Source organism: Pseudonaja textilis, chromosome 2, assembly GCF_049901715.1.
Source record: "Pseudonaja textilis isolate UNSWEBS1 chromosome 2, rPseTex1.2, whole genome shotgun sequence".
NCBI classification, from domain to species: domain Eukaryota; kingdom Metazoa; phylum Chordata; class Lepidosauria; order Squamata; family Elapidae; genus Pseudonaja; species Pseudonaja textilis.
In genome coordinates this window covers 208,587,604-208,610,920 of record NC_141991.1, presented here as the reverse complement: position 1 = coordinate 208,610,920, position 23,317 = coordinate 208,587,604, and the positions used below count along the sequence as shown (strand labels likewise).

General features: G+C 38.4%; 1 protein-coding gene across 1 annotated transcript; it reads right to left on the bottom strand.

Annotated features, from left to right (window-relative positions):
* Positions 1-146: 146 nt before the first annotated feature.
* Positions 147-23,191, bottom strand: CDO1 (cysteine dioxygenase type 1). The gene is made up of 5 exons (XM_026720191.2): positions 22,147-23,191; positions 9,435-9,512; positions 5,527-5,684; positions 1,988-2,157; positions 147-1,318 (listed from the first exon to the last, which is right to left on the bottom strand). The coding sequence occupies exons 1-5, from the start codon at positions 22,323-22,325 to the stop codon at positions 1,289-1,291; spliced, it is 615 nt and encodes a 204-aa protein (XP_026575976.1). The 5' UTR covers positions 22,326-23,191; the 3' UTR covers positions 147-1,288.
* Between the last annotated feature and the right edge of the window lie 126 nt (positions 23,192-23,317).

The following is a 23,317-nucleotide window of genomic DNA, read 5'->3' as shown; positions in this document are numbered from 1 at the left end:
TACACATTCCTATTTAAACTACTAGACTGGAACCTTGAAAGCTGGGTGTTTTATCATTTATATAAATAATTAAATTTCAAATGTAGCTTCCATGACATTTAATGCAGCTATAATGATGAGCTGATAAAATAAGAATCACAGTAAAATTCAGTAATTCTGGCCTTGAATTTTATTAGAACTATACAAATATCACTAAAGTGAACATAATTTTGGAAGAAAATGTTTACAGCTCTATATTTCCACCTTTACGTAATATAAGTTCTACTAGTTCACTGAACTGCACTCCCAAGTAATTGCTGTCAGTTTCTACATAAGTACACAATCTTTGTTCTGTGAAAGAGAGTTCCAATTTTAATTAGTAAATCAGCCAAATCTTTTTGTCACTTTTTTTGTCACAACAAAGAACTCTGTTGAAGAAAAAAATGGAATGCTTCCTTGGTGGCTTTTAATTTCTAGTGCTAGATACAATATTTATAAGCATCGGAGATTCAGAAAAAATAAAAATAAAAAACACTATTCTTTCTCCTCTTGTTCTTAGTAATGGTTTAGTCTAACAAAACTATTGATCAGACAATTTTTGTGGACCAAATTCATCATTAATGCTATAATTAAAAAAGCCAATAGTACAAATATGTCTAAAATCAGTTTTATTAAGGTAATTGGACAGGTTTAATACCACCCAGCTGAAACATTAACAGTTGAGCCCTTTCATCACCCTTAACTGAATCAGACACTTTCTTTTCTAAATAAAATGTTGTACAGGATATTCCTTATTGCTCCTACTAAAAAAAAAGATAGTAATTCTATGTTAGATTTTAGAATGCACGGTTAAAATTCTAACTAATTATTATATCCATGATAAAAAGCATTCTGTTTGCATCATAAAGTATACACTAGATAGGAATTAATGTTAACACGGAATGGAGTTTGACAAGTTATATACAACTACTTTAAGTAGTGCACATTCATTCTGAAAGCCTGCTAAGTACAACGTCTGTGTGCACAGTCTCAGAAATAGAATTTATCAGAGGCACTCTGCCACTCCCCCCGCTCTTATTTGTTGGTTGTCTGCAAGAATCTTCTATATTCTGCACTTTAGTGTTTACATAAGAGAGAGAAAGAGAGAAAGAAATCATAGCTAAAAAAACTACTTTTCATATGGGACAGCTATGTAGTCCTGCATAAAGATACAGTCTGATACTGGCATTAGCCACATAATTCTTCTACTCTTGCTCAAATAATTTCTAACAAAATAAAAGAATATATAATTCAGTACATTTAGTTCTTCTCAGTTGTTCTCTTGAGAAACTGCTGAAGTCTAGATAAAGAAAGAGATAAGTGGAGAGTTTTCAGTTATTTTAAATAAAGAAGATGTCTTTGTAGCAAGAAATTCTAAATAACTGTATGATTGCAAAGTATTAGGTACTATTATGTTTTCCAATAATTCTTCTGAGGTATAAAATAGATTTGCCTGTTTCATATAAGGGGAAAGAATGGAATTGATTTGTGAAATACCTAAAATATTATAATTACTATCATTTATTAGTGTTAAACTACTATCAATAATAATGGTTAATAATAATTGATTTTATTGATTTTTTTTAGCTGAGACACTTCTCAAAGGCCATCTTGCAGACCAGTGTTTTAAGAGAATCCTCCCTCTTTTTAGTTTCCTTTAAAAAACATACAGAGTTGCAATATGAAATGTTAAAATAAAGATGTGCCATCCTAAATGTATACAACATACTCTCTTTGGAGGTTATTTTTTTTGGAATGAGAAAGTCAGGACAGAAACTTTTATAATAAACCTAGTGTGTATTGTTTTCTCTTCAATAATCCTGAAGCTTTGTTCAGGCATAAAATTAGCTTGTTTTTAATATCCTTGACTAAACATGGTTATGTAAGATTCAAGCTTGTTTCCTGGCTGCTTCCTCATTGCTTCTATCAGCACAATCACAAATGTCAAGACACAAGTAATTATACTTACATATGGAGTCCTTTCTCCAAACTGACTATAGAATGTCATTTTAACTTTTTGCTTGTGTCCAGTTCTTTGGTCAAAGGTCTGGCAGATTTCAAAAGGTGGACTGTACAAGTGGAGACTAACAGCTGTTTCGGTATGGCTTGGGTTTTCCACACGATGCAAACCAATGGAGTCTACAAAGAATACAAGAGCATAACAAATCAATGCTGTGCAGAGTTTTAGATTGGGCAGATCCAAATTCTCAATCCCACCCGTTCATGAAGTCCACTAGGTCAGCTGTCCCCAACCTTTTAGGCACCAGGGACTGGTTCTGTGGAGAGGTTTTTCGTGCATTTGGGGGGGTGGGGGCATGGTTTCACCTGCTGCTTGCTTTCCACGGATGGGGCTTTGTTTGTTTGTGCAGCCCAGTTTCTGGCATGCTGTGTCCCGGTGCTGCTTCATGGACTGGGGATTGGAGACCCCTGCACTAAGTGACAGCTTCACCAGCTGCTTTATTAACATGCTATATTTAAATGGGTCTTTCAAAGGCCTAGCATGCATATCCAGGAACCCAGTTTATTTCTTAATCAGCATTGGACCCCAGTAAAGTATTCTAGAGTAACTGAAGTTTATATTTCTGAATCATGCTGTCATGCAAATCTAGAAAGACAGTGTTCTTTTTTGGCGATACACATAGACCAACTCCAAAAAGGGTACTTTAAGACTCCAACTCATTTTCTTTAAAATGAAAACTAACTGGTGAAGGAGCAATGAAGAGCTTCCTAAGTCTGTTTCCAATGATTTCAATCTAAAAAAGGCTATTATGGGTTTTAAAGACTTTTCTAAAACAACAACAAGATAGACAGACAAAGAACCACACAAAACACTGGGAGACATGGCTGGATTAAAAGCCAACATGGCTCCTCTGCATTTTATTAAGCAGTTGCCATTTTTACTTGTTGTCTGTTACTGGATTGTTTGGTAGGTCATTTTTTTTCAGGAGTTGGGGATTTTCACTGAGGGAAAATTGTAGAAAGAGGAGTTACTCTCATTATATAAAACTGCAATTTGAATGGGAAGAAATCCCAGAAAAGAAAAACTATGTATTAAAGTCTTTGACAGCGTTCACATGCAACATTTAACCAGGTCAACAGCAACCCCAGCTGGCTGTACGAATCAAGATATTCAGATTAGGAAGAAACCCGTTATATTCACCTTGTATTCAAACATACATATCAATTAGCTACTAACTGTCACAATGCAAACATGATAAAATGAATATCCAAACACACATATAAAGCGTAATAAATATCTAATAAATATTTAGCATTTTTTTAAAAAAAATGCTAAAATTATCCATTTTTTCAGGGGAAGAGAATGTGTATTTGTGGGTGGAGAATCTAAATTATTGGTGTTTGACTGAAGGTAGCAGCAGAGAACTTAGCTATCTTTTTCAAGGTTTTCAAAATAAATTATATTTTCTTCTCCTCTGACTGCCAGAAAGCTAGCACCGGCACTATTTAGTTTGAACACTAAGCTACGTAGCACAATAATGCAAATATAGCTGTCTCAGGGTGACCCAGCTGGCAGAAATATATTTGGTGCTGAACTGAAATGTGGTTATGGCTTCCTCCTTTGGATATTGCACATGGTGCTAGCATCTCCTAAATCACAATAGCTGTTATTTGTATCTACCAGGACATATTTCCTGGTACCCAGAGGCTGATGAAGTGGAGGAGACGAAAAAAGCCAAAAAATTACAAAGCATGTCATGTCTAGCTTCATGGACTAACTGATATAAAGGACTTTAAGCAATTGTGTATAGGAATGGTTTGGGTTTCTTTATTATTCCAATGATATGGCCATACAGGACAAGCTTTTCTAAGCTTAAAAGCAGATAATGTGCATGCTCCAACATCTACTATGGTAATGTGTGCAACCATATCATTGAAAGGTGGTTTGAAGGGGAAAATCTTTTTTAAAAATGGGAGCAGCAGCTAAGGAAGTTTATGGATGGCCAGGGATAGATAAGACGACAACTTGGGAGAAAGGAAAAACACTGTGACAAATAGAACAAATAAAACAAACTGAAGACAACTCTCAGGAATGAAATGGAAAATTATGTGGTTTGAAAATAAGAAAATATTAGCAAGGTAAGTGAAAGCTTGTTAAAAATATTTGGGTAGCAATTATGAGACAGAAAGATAATCTCTAGGATCAGGCTACTGATTTTTTAAAAGTATTTTTATCTCACCTTTATTATCTTTACAAATAATTCAAGGTGGCAAACATACCTTATACTTCCTCCTCCTATTTTTCCCACAACAAGAAGCCTATGAGGTGAGTTGGGCTGAGAGAGTGTGACCGACCCAAAGTCACCCAGCCTGTTTTTCATGAGTAGAAGCCTAAGGTCAAATGAGAACTTAGAGTCTTCTGCTTTCTAGCTAAAACTCCCACTATCAAAATTATATAGGAACCCACATTTTAGTTATGTGTACAGTAACTCAAAATAACACAGATTCAAAAGAGAAATTTGACGGAAAAATTCCATTGTGTTAGGAAAAGAAATTGAGTCAGTATTCTGAATTAAGGACTGACTGGTGTACGTATGTTCAACCTCTGTTTGTTCTATCTATTCTTTCTATCTCGCCACTAAGGTTAGAAAAATATTCAAGGCACTGGTTTATCAACATGATCTGAACATATTCTCTTCTCTGTTTTGTTGTTTAGAAAGTTATTTTCTAAAAATTATTTCAGTTTTATCTCCAATGAAATCACCTTATTCCCATATCCAGTAACATCCAGGGTAAAAACTAATTTTTGAGATTTCTTTTCCCCAGGTAAAATACCATAATAGCAAATATTGCAAAATGAAGGTGAGTTTTTTTAAGGGCAAACTAGGAATTGACAGGGGAATGCCTCTATCATAAAACTGACAATTCTGGGATTCCTGCAATTTTTCCATTTTTTAAAATTCATTAGAATGTGATTGGCAGCATTTGGGAGGATCAAGCAGTATCTCCTGTTCCAGTCCCCTGTCCTGGAGGATTAGAGAACAGAGCTAAATCATAATAAATACTTCTAGACAATATGTCAATGGAAAAGAGAAGGTAAGATGAATGAATGAAAAATGAATGATGGGCACAAGGGCAACCAATGTTCCTTGCACCAAGCAATGTTTTTGATGGCAACTGGGATATCAATAAGATCTTTTTGAATTACGAAGCTATTAGTAGTTGCCCAGCTATGTCAATGTCTAAGATTGGTCCCTGTTGGCTGTAAACTGTCTAAATTGTAAGGAGGAAATTAAATGAGCTTCCCAGAATCTGTTGAAGGATATGGAATAAAAATCACGATTGCATCTATGTATGTATATGTAAATAAATAAACAAGCAAGCAAAACAAGTCATTTATTGAAGCAGGAAAAATAAAGCCACTTCCCCAAAATCATAAAAGGACCTTTTCATGACTTTTAACATACCATAAAAATTTAAACTTTTATAGGTAATCGTTATAGGGGAAAGAATGTTAAATTTAAAGCCCACCAGAGCAAAATGACTTACCATTAATGTAGGCACATTGATTTTTTTTTAACACTCTTTCAGATTTTTTAAGCATCTCTCCAACCCCTTTTTTGCCAGGCCACTCAAACAAAGTTTCCTTTAGGTTTCCTTGAAGTACCTTCATAAAACAATGCGAATCTGTGTGATCATGGATACTGCTACAAAAACAATTTCAAAAAATGCATAAAGTCAGAAAGGTTGATGCCTCTAAGGTATATAATATACATATGTACTAGATCAGCTTTCCACAACTTGGCATCTTCCAAGGATTAAAATGCAATTCCCAGAATTTCCAGAAAGCATATTGACAGTATACAAAAATGATTAATTGCTGTTTTGCATCGCACAACACGCCTATAGATTCAATTATCATGAATATAATGTCCTATTCCAGTTAGGTAACAGCAATAAATCACCATCTTTGGCTGATCTGGAAAAGCTAAGCAAGGGTTGGATCTACTTAGTAGTTGGATTGCAGATTGCCAGGAAATTCCACAACTGTAAATTTGATTGAGAAGTTGGGCGTGTGCATGGGTGGGGGAGCATCTGATTCCTAGAGGAAGGCAAATGGTAAATCAGTTCTACATTGTTGGCAAGATAACTACACAGACATATCCCTGAAGTTAAACGGTGGGTTGAGTTCTGTTTGAAAGAGTCTATTCTTTACAATGGTCTAAACTAAAGCAATCAACTTTCAGTATCCAAGTGTTGCTAAACTCTTAATCCCAGCATCTCAGTTAAATGTTCCATGGTGAGGGTGTTGGGAATTGTAGTTCAGCAAAAGTGAACAGTTCAGGTACATATTTTGCACTTTTTTGTACAAATTTACCTGCACTGAATCAAAGTAAGCATTGTAGCCAGCAATTCTATCCATGCATTAAGAAGGAGAACTTTAAAGGAAAGGTTATTCAAGGTAGCCCAAAAGGATCATAACTAGAAATAACACAATCTTTACTTTTTTTTTGTTTACTTAAAACTGTTCACTGACCCTTCAATTGTAAGCTCAGTCTGCAATTATTTCTTATATGTAGGCATACTTATTTCTATGCTATTTATAACATTTTTGTCCTGCAAGCTTCCTAACATGCTTTAAGATCCACCACTATTAATGCTACTGTATATTTCTGAGTGTTTGGATTCAGGATTCAAGTTGCTAACAAATATAGCAACCAAGTTTATTGCTCAATAGGGAACATAGTACTTATAAAATATGTTTGCACATCTTTTTTATTAAAAACCAATTTGGCACTATTTGATTTTTCTGTCTCTGCTTTGCAGTAGACAATAAATGCCACGTTGTTATATTGTGCAACACATTTAGAGAAAAAAAGTGAAGTATCTAGGTTATAACACACTCATATTTCAAAGAGGCTAGAAATGTTAATTAGGAAAGTAATTAAACTAAGACAGGCAATATTTCTGTTAAACTATGTAGAAACAATTCTTACCCATAGATTTACTATTACAGACCTTATTGCTCTACTAATTTACTAATAATAGTTGGAAATCAGTAGCCTTGTTTTCAAAGTCCTACTTTTGTTATAAGGGACTGGAATGTATTAAGTGATATTGGTACCTTAAATGCTTTTGACTACAATCAGAACTGTGTAAGCAAATTTACTAGACACTACTGCAGCTTCCCAGCACAGCTTCATGCTAATTAATCTTTCTAAGCACCCAAATACTTGTAATCCTTCATTTTTGGCCATAAATGTGATGGGTAAAATTGTGAATATGGTCGCAATTGCTGTGTACATCATCTACATCCATGAAATGGTTTCTTTCACGTGAAGAATAGAAGAGGGATCACTTGGTGTCCTACTTTCCATCTCTAGAATGGAAATAAAACTACAATAGCTTAAGGTCACTTGGTTTGAGACTGTCCATGCTAATTCCCCAGAATACTGTTTGCAGTGGAAAGTTCTATGCCTTTTGATAAATCATAGACAATGTAAATTTTGCTTGTGTTTCGTGTCTCTCTCCCTATTTTACCAGTCTTTATTACAGTTTTATTAGTTTACTGTTTCAATGTTTGCTGAACTGACTGATGTGATGCTTGCTCTGATCTGATCTAGTATAGCAATTAACAGGAATGTGCTGGGTACAAACTCAACTGGAAAAGAGCCACAATAATTTCCCAATATTATTAACACATATTCTAAACAAAACAAAAAAAACAAACTAGAAGCAATATTATTATTATGTTCCCTATTAACTAAGGAATAAGCTACAAAATGGAGAAGATTTTTTTTTCTGCCTTATAAAGCTCATATCCTTCCAAGTCATGGAATTTGCACAGCAGATGGGCAACTATGACAACTTTACAACCTGTGGACTTCAACTCCCAGGAGGGGAGGGCTGAGGACAAGTGTTGTTTCAGGACCTCAAGGTTCCAAGCCATATGTTATCCTCTGCCACATTGCCAACAACATTTTAGAGAGATATTGGCAGACTCTCTTGACCAGATTGGGAAAAAAAAGGAAAAGACTGGATGGAGTGTGGGGGTTAAGAGGAGCATTCTACTCCTGGTTTTAAGCAGCCACCACAGTACACAATGCTCTTTCAGTCAAACTCTGGAGCCATTTTACAGAGGCTGGTCAGAGCAATGGAAACCCTGCTACCATTGTAATAAAGCACAAAGAAGGAAGTCACCAAGTGGTGCTATAGCAGCTGGTTCTGACAAAAGCAATCAAGATAGCAGTCCTGCAAAAACCAGAAATAAAATGACAGGCTGTTTTCAAGAACTATTTCTGGCTAAGCTATAAAACCCATTGATACCATATGTTTGCATGCCAAAAGGACAATACTGACCCAGTTTGTTTTCATCTGTAGCTGGCAGTGAAAACCTGCTGCTGATTGCAGGGATAGGCTGAACATTTATGAAGGAATCCAGATGTCTACCAGCATTTGTTATATACCTTAATTTGGTGATATTCTGATATGTATAATTTTTAGTAATGAACCCATGTGGAAATCAGACTAGTTCTTGGGTCACTGAAGTTATATTCAAATAATGCTAAAGTATAACAAAAATGCTTTTAAATTAAATAAATATTTGAAGATTGAAGCATACAGGGGAGGGATTTGCCCTTCTAGGAACAGAGGTTCTGTAACTGATGCTTATTTCTTTTTTAAAAAAAAAAAGTTCTGTCTAATCTCAGTTAAGTTTAAAAGGGTCAGGTGTAATTGATCTTTGCATGGGAAAGCATGACAGACTGAGATCTGGAAATAGAAAAACCTCCAGAAAGTGGCAGTGGAAAACTCTTTATCTACTGTTGCCAAGAAAACTCATGAATGAGTATGCAAAATTGCTAGAAGTCACAAAAGTACAAAAAAAGTTTGGTACGTATGAGGAGATTGCATTTTTAAGACACCTTTTGGTAAACATTCTCTTATGGGAAATCATGTTAAGAGTCTCAGTTCTGGAGATGGGGACTTAAAATAACAGCAATGATAAATGGTGGTCATTTTTCAACTAATCCTGAGATTGTTGAATGCAAGCAGACAACCAAAGTGCATCTTCATTTGTTTTCTGAAATTAAAGCAAGCTCTATCTTTTCTGGCTAGCTTTTGCAGGCCAAACAGGGTCCCCACACATTATACTCTTATGGAAAGACAAAATATTTTTCAAGAGAATCAGCAAGCACTAATGAAGCCACACCAGATGATCAGTGACCATGGGAAGTAACCCAATATACAAAAATGTGGCCACTGACAACTGTTGCACATTTGATTTTGATCTGTGAATTTAAAAGTTATCTATCTGTTGGAAAGGTGGACTTTAACCAACTATTAGTACCATAAGTTACAAACATAAACAACATTCTCTTCAGGGTGCATTCAAGTGTATTCATTGTAAAATCACATCCACAGACTTTTGAAAATTAAGTATCTTCTCAATTACAAACCTGCCATGGCCTTCTCCCCAGCATAAGATCATCAGATTGAATTTTCCATTTCCTTTATCTACAAGATTTCTTGTGTATCTGAAATGATAAAATGTCAGGGAGTCTTTGTAAGTTTTACTCTTGAGAATTTTTAAGAAGATATGAAATGGCTCAGACCAGCTGCCATTCTGTTCCAAACGCTCTTCATGTTAAAGTTTATTGAGATATTAAACCATTTTATTCACTGGTTTTGCATCTTTTGATATTATGAGCACCTATAGCATGCTGGTATTCAGAAAATAATTCTGAATTACCTTACAGGCAGATGCTGGACAAGAATCACATGTCAAATGATTTAAACAGTAGGACATAAACTAACATATTTATTTATTTAGGGTTTTTTTAAAAAAATCCCACCTTTATTATTTTTTATAAATAACTCAAGTTGGTGAATGTACCTCATACATCTTCCTCTTCCTATTTTCTTGACAACAACAACCCTATGAGGTGGGTTGGTTTGAGAGTGAGTTACTGGCTCACAGTCACCCAGCCAGCTATCATGCCTAAGGCAGGACTCATGGTTTCCTGGTTTCTAGTCTGGTCTCTTCACCATTAGACTATGTGATTAATAATGGACACCAGCTTTCAAGATTTATTTCCTTTGTTTGAAAATACAACTGAAGGATTAGTGAGCTCCAGTGAATATGTGAGTCTACTTGTGGAATTTTTTCTCTATGGTGTGTGTGTATGTGCGGAATTTTCCTCTTCGGTTCCCCATGCCTGACACTTCATCCTATGCAGATGAATACTTCTGGAACACTGGAAGAACAAAGGTAATTATTTTCCACCAGCGGCATTACATTACATGCATTTCTCTCCACCTCTTTATACTGTACTAATATTTTCGGAGATTCCTCCTTCATCTAAAAGAATGTCTGGAGGGGCTAAACAGCATCAAATAATTAAAAAAACATTTCGCAAACCAGTTGATAATGTAGCCCAAATACTTCTCAGATTAGATAATTTCCAAATATTCATAGTCATATTAAGGAAAGTTACTTTTCTGTGTGAGGTATATCCCCCAAAGGAAAAGTTATGTAACAATATATAATGTGTGCATACATGCCTGGACACGTATGCATGGAGGCAACCAAAGAGTAAGGAGGAGATCTTCCTGATAAAATACCAATTTTATATATAGCAAGGAATGATGATAAACAAGATAAGGAGTGTCAAGGGTAAGAGTTACTCAAGAGTCTCTGATTAGGAAGTTCTTCAGTAAGATTCAAGATAACAGAGCTCGAGAACAGAAGAAAACACTGAACAGAAATTCTCTAACCCATTTGAATTAAGTCTGATTTTTAAAAAGCTGAAAATAAGGAGAGTTTCCTAATGCATTTTCACTAGAAAATACCTCTTTTAAGTATAATTCACATTTATTTGTTTTAAATATTACTAGGTGAATGGACATAGTTTTAGATCAGAGCACCATCCAAAATGGAACACTTAAGAAAATATCTAGATTTTACATTTTTTCAAAAGGAAAAAATTGAAATGCAGGAAACTCACTTCTGTACAGGCAATGTGTTATCAAAAATACTGCAACCAATATATGATATAACAACATAAGAAGATGATCCAGCCTTAGACAATAAAATCTGGCTTATCACTTTTATTACACCACATTGTATTTCTCTTATGTAACTAGTAATAACATTATAAAACAAAAGTCAATACTTGGGTAATGAGGGGGACTTTTGATGCGTGCTATGGTGAGCTAGATAGAGGTCAGCATTTATGACCAAGATAGTGGTTGGATGCTGTATCTGAACTTGCAAAATCTCTTCAGAGAAAGGAATGATTGTGAGATAACACACCTCCACTCCAGACAGCTGGTCTTGCTGAGTAGACAGCAGGAACCATGGTTTTGTAGGCAGTTTAGGAGTTGTTGAGCGGTTGGGACTTAGGAGTCAAAGTAACAGTATAGCAGAGCTGGAGTTGGAAGGGGCCTTGGACGTTTTCTAATCCAACCTCCTGCTTAAGTAAGAGATCCTATACTCTTCTGGACAAATGGATGTCCAATCTCTTTTTTAAAATCCCCAGTGATGGAACACCCAGAACTTCTGGAAGGAAGCCGTTTCACTGGTTCATTGTTCTCAGTGCCAGGAAAATTTCCCTTTGTTCTAGGTCAGATCTTTCTTGATAAATTTTCATCTGTTGCTTCATATCTTGCCCTCAGGTGCTTTGGAGTCTAGGTTGACCCCCTCCTCTATAGGGCTGTCCCTTACAGGCTGGAAAACTGGTATCAAGTCAACCCTAGTCCTTTTTTTCATTAGACTAGACATACCCATAGTAACATGGTCTTTTAAGGAAACGAAGTTTGGCCAAACCTCATTTCTGAATCTTTTTATTCTTTTGGGAAATATTAAGACTCTTTAGATCAAGTTTGTATTGTATTCACTGCGTAAAGTTCCTTCTTCTTGGTCAAAGAAGTTTTAAATACAATTATAAGCACTTGGGAAAATATTATTTTTTGGAATACAGGAAATAATGTTTTGAGTGTTTTTAGATAGTTAAAGAATTTGGAATAAAATTTGGAAATAAATTATAAAATCGTTTATGTGGGAAACTAGATGTTTACATTCTTTGGGGGAAAAACTTGAAGTCTGGAACTTAAAAGGCATAAAAAGCAAATAATATAATGGATACATCCAAAAGTATCTGTAAGAAATAATTCAGAAGATATGCTTCAAGATTTCTGCCATTAATGAAAATCTAAATGGTGCTATGGAAGAGAAATAAGTTTCACTGGACAAGAATGAAATTGACTTAAATTAAAAATGAAAATGATAGGCTATTAAGACAGAAATAGAACGACATGCTGAACAGAGCATGCTGATATTAATTAAAGAGGATGTGCAGAAAACAGACCATAAGAGTGGCATATACAATCTTTATTAAAGAGTATAATATACAAATACATATACAACCCTTTTACATTGGATTTATAAAAGAGAGTTAATACTTGAGGGGTATTTTTTTGAGAAAAGACAAAAACAAAATAAAAAAACGTAGTTAAGGTATCCTGGAAAATGTAGTTCATGTCATGTGGCCACATCTGTAATCCTGATTGATCACTGAATTGACCCTTTGTTGGGTTGGTGGGAGGTCCCTTCTCTTTCACCTGGTCCTCAGTTGCACGCCGGCATCTGTACCCCTTGCTCATTTGATATGGGATGAAAGGGAGGAAAGATTATTATCATTTTACACTACTATTTCAACTATGCAAAGAATTGGTCATTAGATGCATCTCGACATAACTGTGAGTTACTTTGAGGATACTTAATATAATCCAATAAAAGAAACTTTGTATAGAAGAATTTGTAGAGTTATCTATCTGTCTTTATATTCAGCAAGTGAATCAAAGGACAGAATATTTTGGGAGTATTATTTGTAGGGGCTTAAGATCATTTTGGGCGGAGTAAGGGAAAGCAACATAGGGTGGTTATTTGGCCAAAGTAAACAGATAGATTCTTATTTCTGACAATTTTTATGGATCTTTTCTGATTAAGACTGTAAGGAAGTATTTTAAGGTTTTGCTCTATTCATAAGAAGCAGCATGTTGTGGATTCTGTTGGTCAAGCAATTTCAGCTGGCAGGGTCCAGGAGAAGAGCCTTTTCTGCTGTGGTGGACACACTTAGGAACATTGTGGCTCCCTAGGTTAAATCCTCACCGACTTATTTGGCCTTCCAAAAAGAGCTTGACACCCTGGGTCTACCAACTGGCCTGGAACCCCAATGGGGGAATGGCATCCTGGAGATGGTTAATGGATTCAACAGAAGCCATCTCCTCCCTGTAGGTACTGTGCTTCCTTCCCCTCCATCTTAGTCAATTGAATAACAATTTGAAATTTATGATCTTTATTGTTTTAATGTTTTATATGGTATTTTTTACTGAATGACAGAGCTGCCTAGGCAAGATGGGCAGCATAGAAGTTTAAGAAACAAACAAATATATAAAATAAGACTTCTATTTTTGACCATTTTTTTCTTTTTCTGATTATATTAATATGATGTTTTAGGGTTTTGTGTTCATAATAAAGAGTTATGTGGGTAAAAGGTTATTTGTTATAACCTTTTGTTGATTGTTATATGCTTTAAATATTTTTTGATTAAATTTAAAATGATTATGTTAACATGTAGCCTTTATTTGTTGTTTACTGATTACATTTGAGGGATAAGGTTTGGGAGATTTGTTGAAGAAGAGAAAATGAGATATGAATGAAAAGAAGGAAATTAAGTTGCATTTATTAGATTAAGCTTATAATACCCTGTTTCTCCAACAATACGGCCTCCCCCAATAGGAAGTCCCAGCATGTTTTATAGGCATGAAATGAAATTAAGCCCCTCCCCCCAAACTAAGGCCTATATTAAAACATGCGAAATGGGGGGGAATGGTGGGGGGGGGGGGCTTGCCGTTAGGAAGTACTTTTGTTGCACACCCGGATATGGTGCTGCCTGCGTTGACCCCGATACAAAGTGCCCCACCAACGCCGAGGTCAACATCCAAGCTGTCGCCGCCCGCCCACCCGAAGATGCAAGGGGAGGAATTAAGTCACCCCCCCAAAAGATGACCTAGCCATTTTTGGGGGGCTCAAAAAAAAAAAAAGAAAAAAAAGACCTGGCCTTATTATATGAGAAACACGGTAGATATGTGGTCACTTTTGGTAACTGTTAATAGAGTTAACTGATTAGGGCAGAGGACAAGGAGTTTTAGATATGTTTATAGAGGATTAGGTGAGATGGGATTAAGAGATTGTTGTATTTGAAAAGTTGGCGATAAATTGTTAAAGTTGTTTGATACTTGCTGGGAAGAAGAGAGAAGTTCCCTTTTAATCTTCTTTTTAAAATATTTTTTATTTTTTCTGTTTTTTCACTTTTTGTTTTTATGTTTTACCCTTTTGTAGTTTGCCTTTTATTATATATTGTACGCCTTAATAAAATTATTATTTTTTAATTAAAATTAAAAAAATATTTTGGGAGATGAGCATCAAGCACCTTAAGTCAGTTTCTTTTTCTAACTAATAGGCCCAGTTCACTATGTAAGTACGAAGTAGGGACATGTACTAGATATGGATATTTCCAAATACTATGATACACTATGACTCAAAAATAGATTTGCATCTTCAGGGTGTACATGTGTCAAAGGCCATCCACCTTCATGATTAAAGCCTTACCCCTTTGTATGTGTGTGTAGCATCAATATCTTAGCAGTTCTGCAACTGCCAACTTGCCAGTTTTGAACACACACACACACAAACACCACTGATATCACTAAAAATGACACAGAGGGGTTGGAATCTATTCCATTCCAATTTGATCACTGATAAACTAAATTCCTTATTGGTTTATCCAGAGTTCTGGTGTGTTGCATGAGTAACAGCATTTTTGTGAGCGGAAAGCCTTTTTGTAAAGCTCTTCAGAATCCTGGTATCTACTTTACACTTTACCAGAGTCTTCAGGACTATCAGCTGGAGTAGAGGCAACAACAGGGTTCAAGAAGAGGAAAACAAGGATTCTTACTTACTTGAAGGATTCCTGAATGCTTTAGGAAAACAAATGGTGCTCAAGATGAGTCATGATTATTCAATTATTCAGAAAGATTATAGTCTCTGAATAAACATTACAAATGAAGGAGAACCTCCCTGCATAAGTGGTTCCATTGTCAAAGTGCACAGTTAGAAAGGCTTTCCCCTCACTTCATAATCTGCCTTTTTAAACTTAAAGTCCACTATCCAAAATCTTACCCTCTGGAATGAAAGAAAACAGGTTCTGTCCTATTTTACGTGACCTTTCAGGTATTTGAAGTGCGTTATCATTTTATCTTCCCCCTCAGATTTTTTTCTCAAGGCTAAACGTATGCCATTCCTCTAAACTTTTTTCATAGGGACTTAGAAAGGAAAGTACATAAACTATCAGAACTGTGACTTTTGTTAGCAGGACATTGTAGCATCTTAAACATGAGATAATTCCTGAGAGTTATATGTCTATAAAGAAATCTTCTATTCTGAGGAGCTAATCAAACCTTTTTATTGTACCAAGATATACTGCTTAATTTTTAAATATTTACTACATTTAATAACTTGCTTTATTGTGGCTTGCTTTATTACTTGTAATCCTGATAATATTCATACTTGCATTCATATAATACAGTATCAGGCAATTTTATCAAGCCAGCTAGTATTTTAATAATGCCATTAAGAGAGTATATCAAGCCAATCAAAATGTTTGTGTCTACAAATGGCTTTAAACCTAAATTTCAATTGCCATCCAAGATTATGAATCAGAAAATGTAAAGTTTGCATCTCAGAGCCCTTGCTATTATTTCTTTTTAATTGTCAATACAATGGATGATGTAAATGATCCAATACTCAATTTACAGTGTTGATCACTAGAGCAAGTCCCTTAGCTTTTTGGTCACTCCAGTCTTGCCATCTGCTTGCAATTACCCTAGCAATTTCCTTTAAGTTTATGGAACGTATTTACTTTAGGGAAAGTAGACAACCAATGAAATGCCAAGCAACCATTAACTCATGATTAGATCATTTCGTTTTCTTTCCCTCTATACCTATAGTAGGGAACTCTTGGGATGAAAGCTTCTGGGTGTTACTATCCTTCAGACATTGTTAAAACCATAGATTCTCCATACCTGCCCTTTGTCATGAACAGAAATATATAGCACTAGCTGGATACCTGTGCTCCGCGATGAAACTTTGTGATTGGGCTATGCAGGAGAATAAATCGGTTCACGATCCATTGGCTCAGTGGTGGTCAGTGATTGAAACACATAAGGGAATATCACACCCACCACCTTGAGTCCAGAAGCAGTTCCATAGGTAGAAGGAGGTGAGGTACCGATATTTACTACTATAAGGAGCCCCAGACTGCTCCTGAGTGGAGTGGAAAGTCTGCCAGTTTGAACTGAGGTAATGGAATGTGAGGCAACTAGCAGATGGAACAGAGGTCTTTTCAGGTAGGGAAGGGAAGTAGAATGTCTAACTCCTTAGCATCAGAGTATGTTAATATAAGGCAACTGGCAGTTGGAACAGAGTTCTTTTCAGGTTGGAGGGGGAATAGAATGTCTAACTCCTTAGCATCAGAGCATGTTAATTACTGTATAAGAAATACTAATGATCTGATGGTCATTTCGAAAAATACTTTCTTAACGAGCACCTAGAAGCCAAGAGGAACATACGTCAAATTACAAGTTTGTAGGCTTTACGGCTCTGGAGATTTCGTGATGAGTGAGTGGTACTTGGCTTTTATGGTAACATTCCCTTTCATTTCCAAATAAAAACCTGCCTATCCTAATAATCCAATTATTTACTTCATTAAATTTTTAACAAAATATACAACAAAAGTAGTGAGGATGCTCAGAAAGATGTGAAAGCTAACAGAGATTGTGATTTCTGTAGATCAAGATAAGTTATTTTACAGATGTATTTAGGATTCTTTATTCAGTGGTATCTGGAATACAGGAAAACTGGAAGGACGAGAGAAAGGTAATTTTGCAAGATAGTCTGTGCAACTAACATGGTCTTGACTGACAGTTGCACATTTACTAATCAATGAGTGAAGATCACATACACTCTTTAGCAGCTTACAGAGAAAAGTAATCAATGCCATTGTTTACCTTGGAAGGTGAAAACTGATAAGGAGTCAGCTAAACCATTGTGACCTCATGTATATGAAATGTACTGTACCAAGAAAGGTCACGCCAGCTGTATCAGCCACTTAGGTCATCTATATTCTGGATAGCTCTCAAAAACTTTGGGAAGAGTTTTTGGTATTTTGCCAAACATGACCAGGTCATAGAATAACATTCAACTTGTGCCAATCCTGATTAACTTATTTAACAACCATATTGATTTGGATGTATTTTAAGAAATTTTTGACCTTTCTCTATTTATTACATATGGGAAGGATAACTTAATGGTTAAAGCAGCATTTATGACCTGGTGCTTTCTCTTGACTGTGATTACCAGCATTTCCAAGCACTATGACCAATACCAGATATAAGGCGGCTATATGCCAGGATAAACAACAACTGATTCACTCAAATCAGCAGTGGGAGTATGCTACTGCTTGAAAGATGCAGCTTTATGCTTTAGAGCAGTGGTTCCCAAAGTGGGCAGTACCACCCCCTGGGGGGCAGTGGGATGCCTTAGGGGGGCAGTAAGAGGCAAGGAGGCCGGCAGGGGGGTGTTCGAAGTGCCGGCCCCACAGGCTCACTGACTGCCGGCCACGCAGCCCATTGACTGTTTCATTGCTCCGTAGCCGGCTCCCCGAATGCGGAACCCGCACGCGATGAGCCTTGCCAAGCCTGTGGGGGAGAAGTGGGAGGTGGTGGAAAGAGGGCGCCTTAGCTTGCAGGATGCCCTCTCCAGTGGAAGCAGTGGAGGTGCGCCACAAGGCCCGAAAGCAAAACCCTCCCAAGGTGCACAGTGGAAGGGGTGGGTGGTCCGGCGTTAGGGCCCCCTTCCCCAGAGGAGAATAAGGGAGCACGCAGCGCCTGCCTGGCCTCCGCCTCTCCAGCCAGCCAGGCTTGCGCGCAGGATGCGCAGGATGCGGGTGGGTGCAGCTGCGACTCTCCAAGGCGTGTGGCTCGGTTCGGTTCAGTTCGGCTCTACGTGGCCGTCCCGGACATAGAACCTAGCCTCCCTCTGCAGCCCAGTTCTTCCGACCAAGCCCTGCACTTGGTTGCTTGCTTAGTTTCCAAGCGATCATTCCCTCTGCCTCCACCGGTCTGGGCTGCTTCCACATGCCTTCCTCCTCCCGGGCGGACCATAAAGATGGGTAGAATGCTTCACTGAAGTTGGGAGTCTCTGAGGGTGTGCAGAGTACCTCCCCTTGCTTGGGAAGGGGAAGTGGACCTTGGGTTGAAGCAAAGAGGGTGAGGTCGGCTGCATCGCTGCCCCGGGGAGGTTGGCATTGCAAAATTGGATGCCAAAGGGGGCTGCAGAAGGGGCAGCTGCATTAAGGAGCAGGAAGATCTTAGCCATGGTTTATTCATTGACTAAGCTGGAATTAAACAGCATGCTAAACTCTAAACCAGAATGTCTGGGTTGATATATTCAGCCCGTGTTTCTCAACCTTGGCAACTTGTGTGGATTCCCACTCTGGCTTTGCTCTACTTTCTCAAAGTGCCACTGCTGTCACATTCTTTCTATCTGTCTGTCCATCCATCCATCCATCCAAAAGGTCTGCCTGTCTGTCTGCCTGCCTTTCTGTCTACCTACCTACCTACCGATATCTATCTACCTATCTACCAATATCTATCTATCTATCTATCTATCTATCTATCTATCTATCTATCTATCTATCATCTATCTATTTATCCATCCATCCATCCAAAATGTCTGCCTGCCTGCCTACCCGTCTTTCTGTCTACCTACCTACCTACCTACCAATCTACTTACTTACCTACCTACCTTTCCATACATTCATCCAAAAGGTCTGCCTGCCTATTTACCTATCTATCTACCAATCTACCTACCTACCTGTCTCTGTCTGTCTTTCTCTCTATCCATCCATCAATCCATCCATGTTCGAAGCGCCAGCCCCGCAGGCACATTGGGAAAGTACAGCAAAGCCAGTCTGAGAGGGAGGGAGGGAGGGAGAGAGAAAGAGGGAGAGAGAGAGAGGGAGGGAGGGAGAGAGAGAGAAAGAGAGAGGGAGGGAGGGAAAGAGAGAGAGAGCGCGAGCTGATGCATCAGATTGAAATGAGGCCTAGTTTAGACTGAGGCCCTTTTCCACATTGAAACATCTTTCAAAGCACATTGAAACCTCTTTGGCTTCTATTAAAGGTTTTGTGGACAAAACGTGGCCAAGACTATCAGGAAGCTCTCACATTTTGTTGAGGTTTTAAATAGGATCCATTGGACCAGATCTCCATTTTAAAAATTACCTTTCCCCAATGTATTACAGTGCCAATTCTGAAGAAGGCAAAACCAAAATGTACTGGTAAATTACAAGGAGCACACACATACACACACACTCCCTTCTAACCCTGCTGGAGCAGGTGATTGGACTAGAATAGATATCTCATTATCTGTCTCCTCCCTCCCTCCTTTATTTCTTTTTCTTTCTGTCCTTTCCTTCCACCACCCCCTTTCTTTGTCCCTTTTTCTTTCTTTCCCTTTTCTCTTTCTTTTCTTCCTTCTCTCTCTCTCTCTCTTTTCTTTCTCTCTCTTTCCCTCTCTCAGGCTCACCCCATTGACTTGACTTGCTTGGGCAGGTCCCTCCAGTGCAGTGGGATCAATGGGATGGATCTGTGGAGCTGGCACCTAGAATGCGGCAGTGTAGGCACATTTGAAAAGTAGAGCAGAGCCAGAGGTCCGTAATTTTTGCTGCAAAGAATCACAAAAGCTTCTGGGTTGTGCACAAGAAGGGACACACATGTCAATACAATTCAGCAACATAAAATAAAGAGATACAAATAAAACAAATCAACAAGAATCGGCAAAGCATCTCTGATTAGATTTTATTCACTGCTAGAATCTAATCAGAGATGCTTTGCTGATTCTAGTGCAATGACCTGCTCCAGCAGGGTTAGAAGGGTGTGTGTGTGTATATGTGTGCATGGCTGTCAAAACTCCAAAACCAGGTCAAGTATCTCTGGGGACGCCAGTCATAAATTAGAAGACTTGCTAAACAACCAGCCACTAAGTGAGAACCATTTGTATTTGGTTTGCCAGTCACCTGGCCACGCCCACCCAGTCACATGACCACCAAATCACACCTACCCAGATGTGACCAGCAAGCCATGCCCAGCCAGCAAGCCACGCCAGTCACGTGACCAGCAAGCCATGACCAGCCAGTCACATGACCAGCAAGCCCCACCCTCAAATTAGGCCCCACCCACAGAAATTTGAATCCCACCCCTGGGTGGGGGGCACCAAGGATGAGTTTGTAGCACCAAGGGGGCAGTGGACTGAAAAAGTTTGGGAACCACTGCTTTAGAGAATTATTTCACAAATCCCTACAAGTTAGGAGAGTTGGATCTGCATGTATTTACCTACTTACTGTATTGCAGAAACCGATATACGTGATATTATGTTGCTATACTCAACATCACTGGATGCTGGTTATTTTTTTTTTCTTTAATATTTCTTATCATCTTTTAGAGAAATATGCCCATTGGACTGTTGTGACATAGACCACAAAGAGTCTCACAATGCCTAAAGAATAACATTTGCTAGACTAAAACTTAATTAACACATGAAGTTTCTATTGAAGCAGAAATAAGTTGCAGATATGATTGTGGAAGTAGAAGGTGGTAGGTAAATAACCATAAGGTTCAAGGGGAATGAATTGCATAAATGATGGGTAATAACTATTTTATTATAGTGGTTATTCACAAATGTGCACGGTCATTCACATATTTCAACTGTGCTGCAGTTTACTCAGCTTTCGGCTACTTGAGGTCAGAGGGACAAAGTTCTTTTTTGTTTAAAATCAACCTGCACACGTCCAATAGCTCTACAGAGTGAGGATGTCTAATCCTCATTAATCCTCATTTCCATCCCACATGGAAAGAAAATCCAATACCTGTTGCAGTCATACATGACAGTAACTACTGAGAAAACACAAATTTGGGACAATTGCAACCAGATAGTTGTGTTCATATGAAGTTCCTCGATTTAAAATACATACCGCTAGAAACTAACCATACAGGCTGGGTTCATACAACATGTAATTTTGTTAGTAAATTTGTGAATGCAATTTATAAGTACATCCTATGGATTATGAATCAAACCAGCATCAGAATCAAGTATAACAACTTTGCCACATTACATGGGAAATACAAGGTTGTACTGTAGTTTGCCTGTGTGATATGATTTTCAATTGCATTTGGCAGCCATCAGTCTACATCTCTATTAGACAGCCAAAGATTCTTTTAAATTATATTCACACTTCTGCAACAGGCATGGTTATATTGCTCCAAATTCCCTTTCAGATGCATTCCTCAAGATATAATATGTATAAATGAAGAAATTCTTGGAAACTCTTGAAAAAGGAAAACCAGGTGATCAACATAATTTCACACCTAATAATCAGATGCACAAACTGGTAGAAAAATTGGAGCAGGTAACACAGACCCCCCTAACATATTAGATGCAACCGCAGGACAAAACTTGCGCGACCTCCTTTGACACAAAGGTTGGTTAGTCTAGGTGCCACCTTGATTCCCCGAAATGGGAACCACAGAGGGTCTTGCAGCATAAAAAGGGTCACACTGCAAGTAGGTCTGGGCTAGACAGCCTGGGAGTTTTGTCAATGCATCTCTCCCCCGCTGTTTCTAAGGTACCCCATTCATTCCTAAATTACCAACCAGCGCTGGATTGCGTGGCCCACCCTCGATCCAAGATTTTTTTTTTCTTTTTAAATCCCACTTAATCTCAGTTGCAGCCAAGGGAACAAAACATTATTTTGCTTTGCATATTATTTTTTTTAATGAAAGTTGCAAATTAGATACGTGTAACGTGATCCGCGTTAACAAAATAAATCGGGAGGGGGCAACAGAAGGGAGCGGGTTTGCATCTAAGGGCTGCGCACCAAATGCAATTCCTTCTCTGCTTTCAGTAGCAAATAAAGCTCCGAGGATACAACTCGGCGTAGCAGGCATTCCTTTCCTCTCCCTGTGGTTCTCTCCCCCCCCACCCCCATTTACCTGAATTGGTCAAACTGGGCATATTTGGCCCATTCCTCTGGGTTGCTCTCATAAGATTCCATTAAAGTTTGCACTTCTGCCACACTGACTTTATCGCTCGCGAACAAGTGATGCAGGATCTCGATCAGCTCCTTCAAGGTCTGCGCTTTCCACACTTCTCCCTGCATCGAGTACTCCATAACTCTCGGCCGCCGCTCGGTTGCAAGAAAGTCTTCCCGCTAGAATGGACAATGAGAGCTCGGCTCTCTCCACCCTTGCACGCTCGCACTGAAGCCACCGGCTTCGCTCGCCTCTCTCTTTCTCTCTCTCTGTCTTCTGGCGCTCGGAGGAGGAACGTACCAAATATCTAAGGAGAGCAGAGGGAGGTACCAACTCGGTCCTTTCAGTCAGCTATAGGTCCCTGGGCAGGCTAAAATAAAAGACACCCCCAGCGTCGCCGCCGAAGGATCCAGGAGCTGCTCTTCGGGAGCCCCCCGCTTTTCCAAAACGCTTCTCTTATTGCTTTCCGGCCGCATTTCATACAAGTTAAGGTCCTAACCCTTTAACTCTGCAGCGCTCACGGAACTGTGGGGCGAATGCACAACGAGAGGCCTCAGCAACGGCAGAAGGAAGGAGGTCTCGGCCCCCAAAGATCCTTATATGTAACCAATTATTGCTCGTCTTGACAACTACAATAGAAGGCGAAGCCTCCCGATTCGATCCAGCAACCTTGCAAATCTTAAGAGATGTCACGTCTGTTCGTTCTCTTCACCCCCCACTTCGTTTTGCGCGTCAGTGGAGCTTTAATTCCCACTTTTCGTGGGGCAATAGTCAGGGCATCCGGAGAACCCAAAACGCTCGAATAATGGGAATGCGCCCGACACTGCAGGTTGCTTACTAGTTCACTTCCATATCCTTCTCTGACTTGCTTAAAAGTGCCGAAATAATAATTTGGGGTGGGGTGGGGGCGGGAAGAATTGTCCTCCTTCTATCACAGTAGGTACAGTAACATTTTTTTGAAAAATAGAATTATGATTTAGCACTGCTTGTGCAAGCATCGGGGTGTGTGATCCAAGGTGAAGTGATGCAGTTACGGCCAGCTAGAGCCCTCTAAACTTGGCCAAAAATAATATTACAGCAGGAGAAAACAGGTGCAAAATCCCAAAGCAAACATAAAAACTGTTTGAAGTTC

Excerpts from the sequence above, each read along its gene's own strand:
- CDO1 (XM_026720191.2), bottom strand. The coding sequence starts at position 22,325 with ATGGAGTACTCGATGCAGGGAGAAGTGTGGAAAGCGCAGACCTTGAAG. Across the intron at positions 9,513-22,146 it reads GCCCAGTTTGACCAATTCAG|ATACACAAGAAATCTTGTAG; the intron begins GTAAATGGGGGT and ends TTATCATTTCAG. Across the intron at positions 5,685-9,434 it reads TGGGGAGAAGGCCATGGCAG|CAGTATCCATGATCACACAG; the intron begins GTTTGTAATTGA and ends TTGTTTTTGTAG.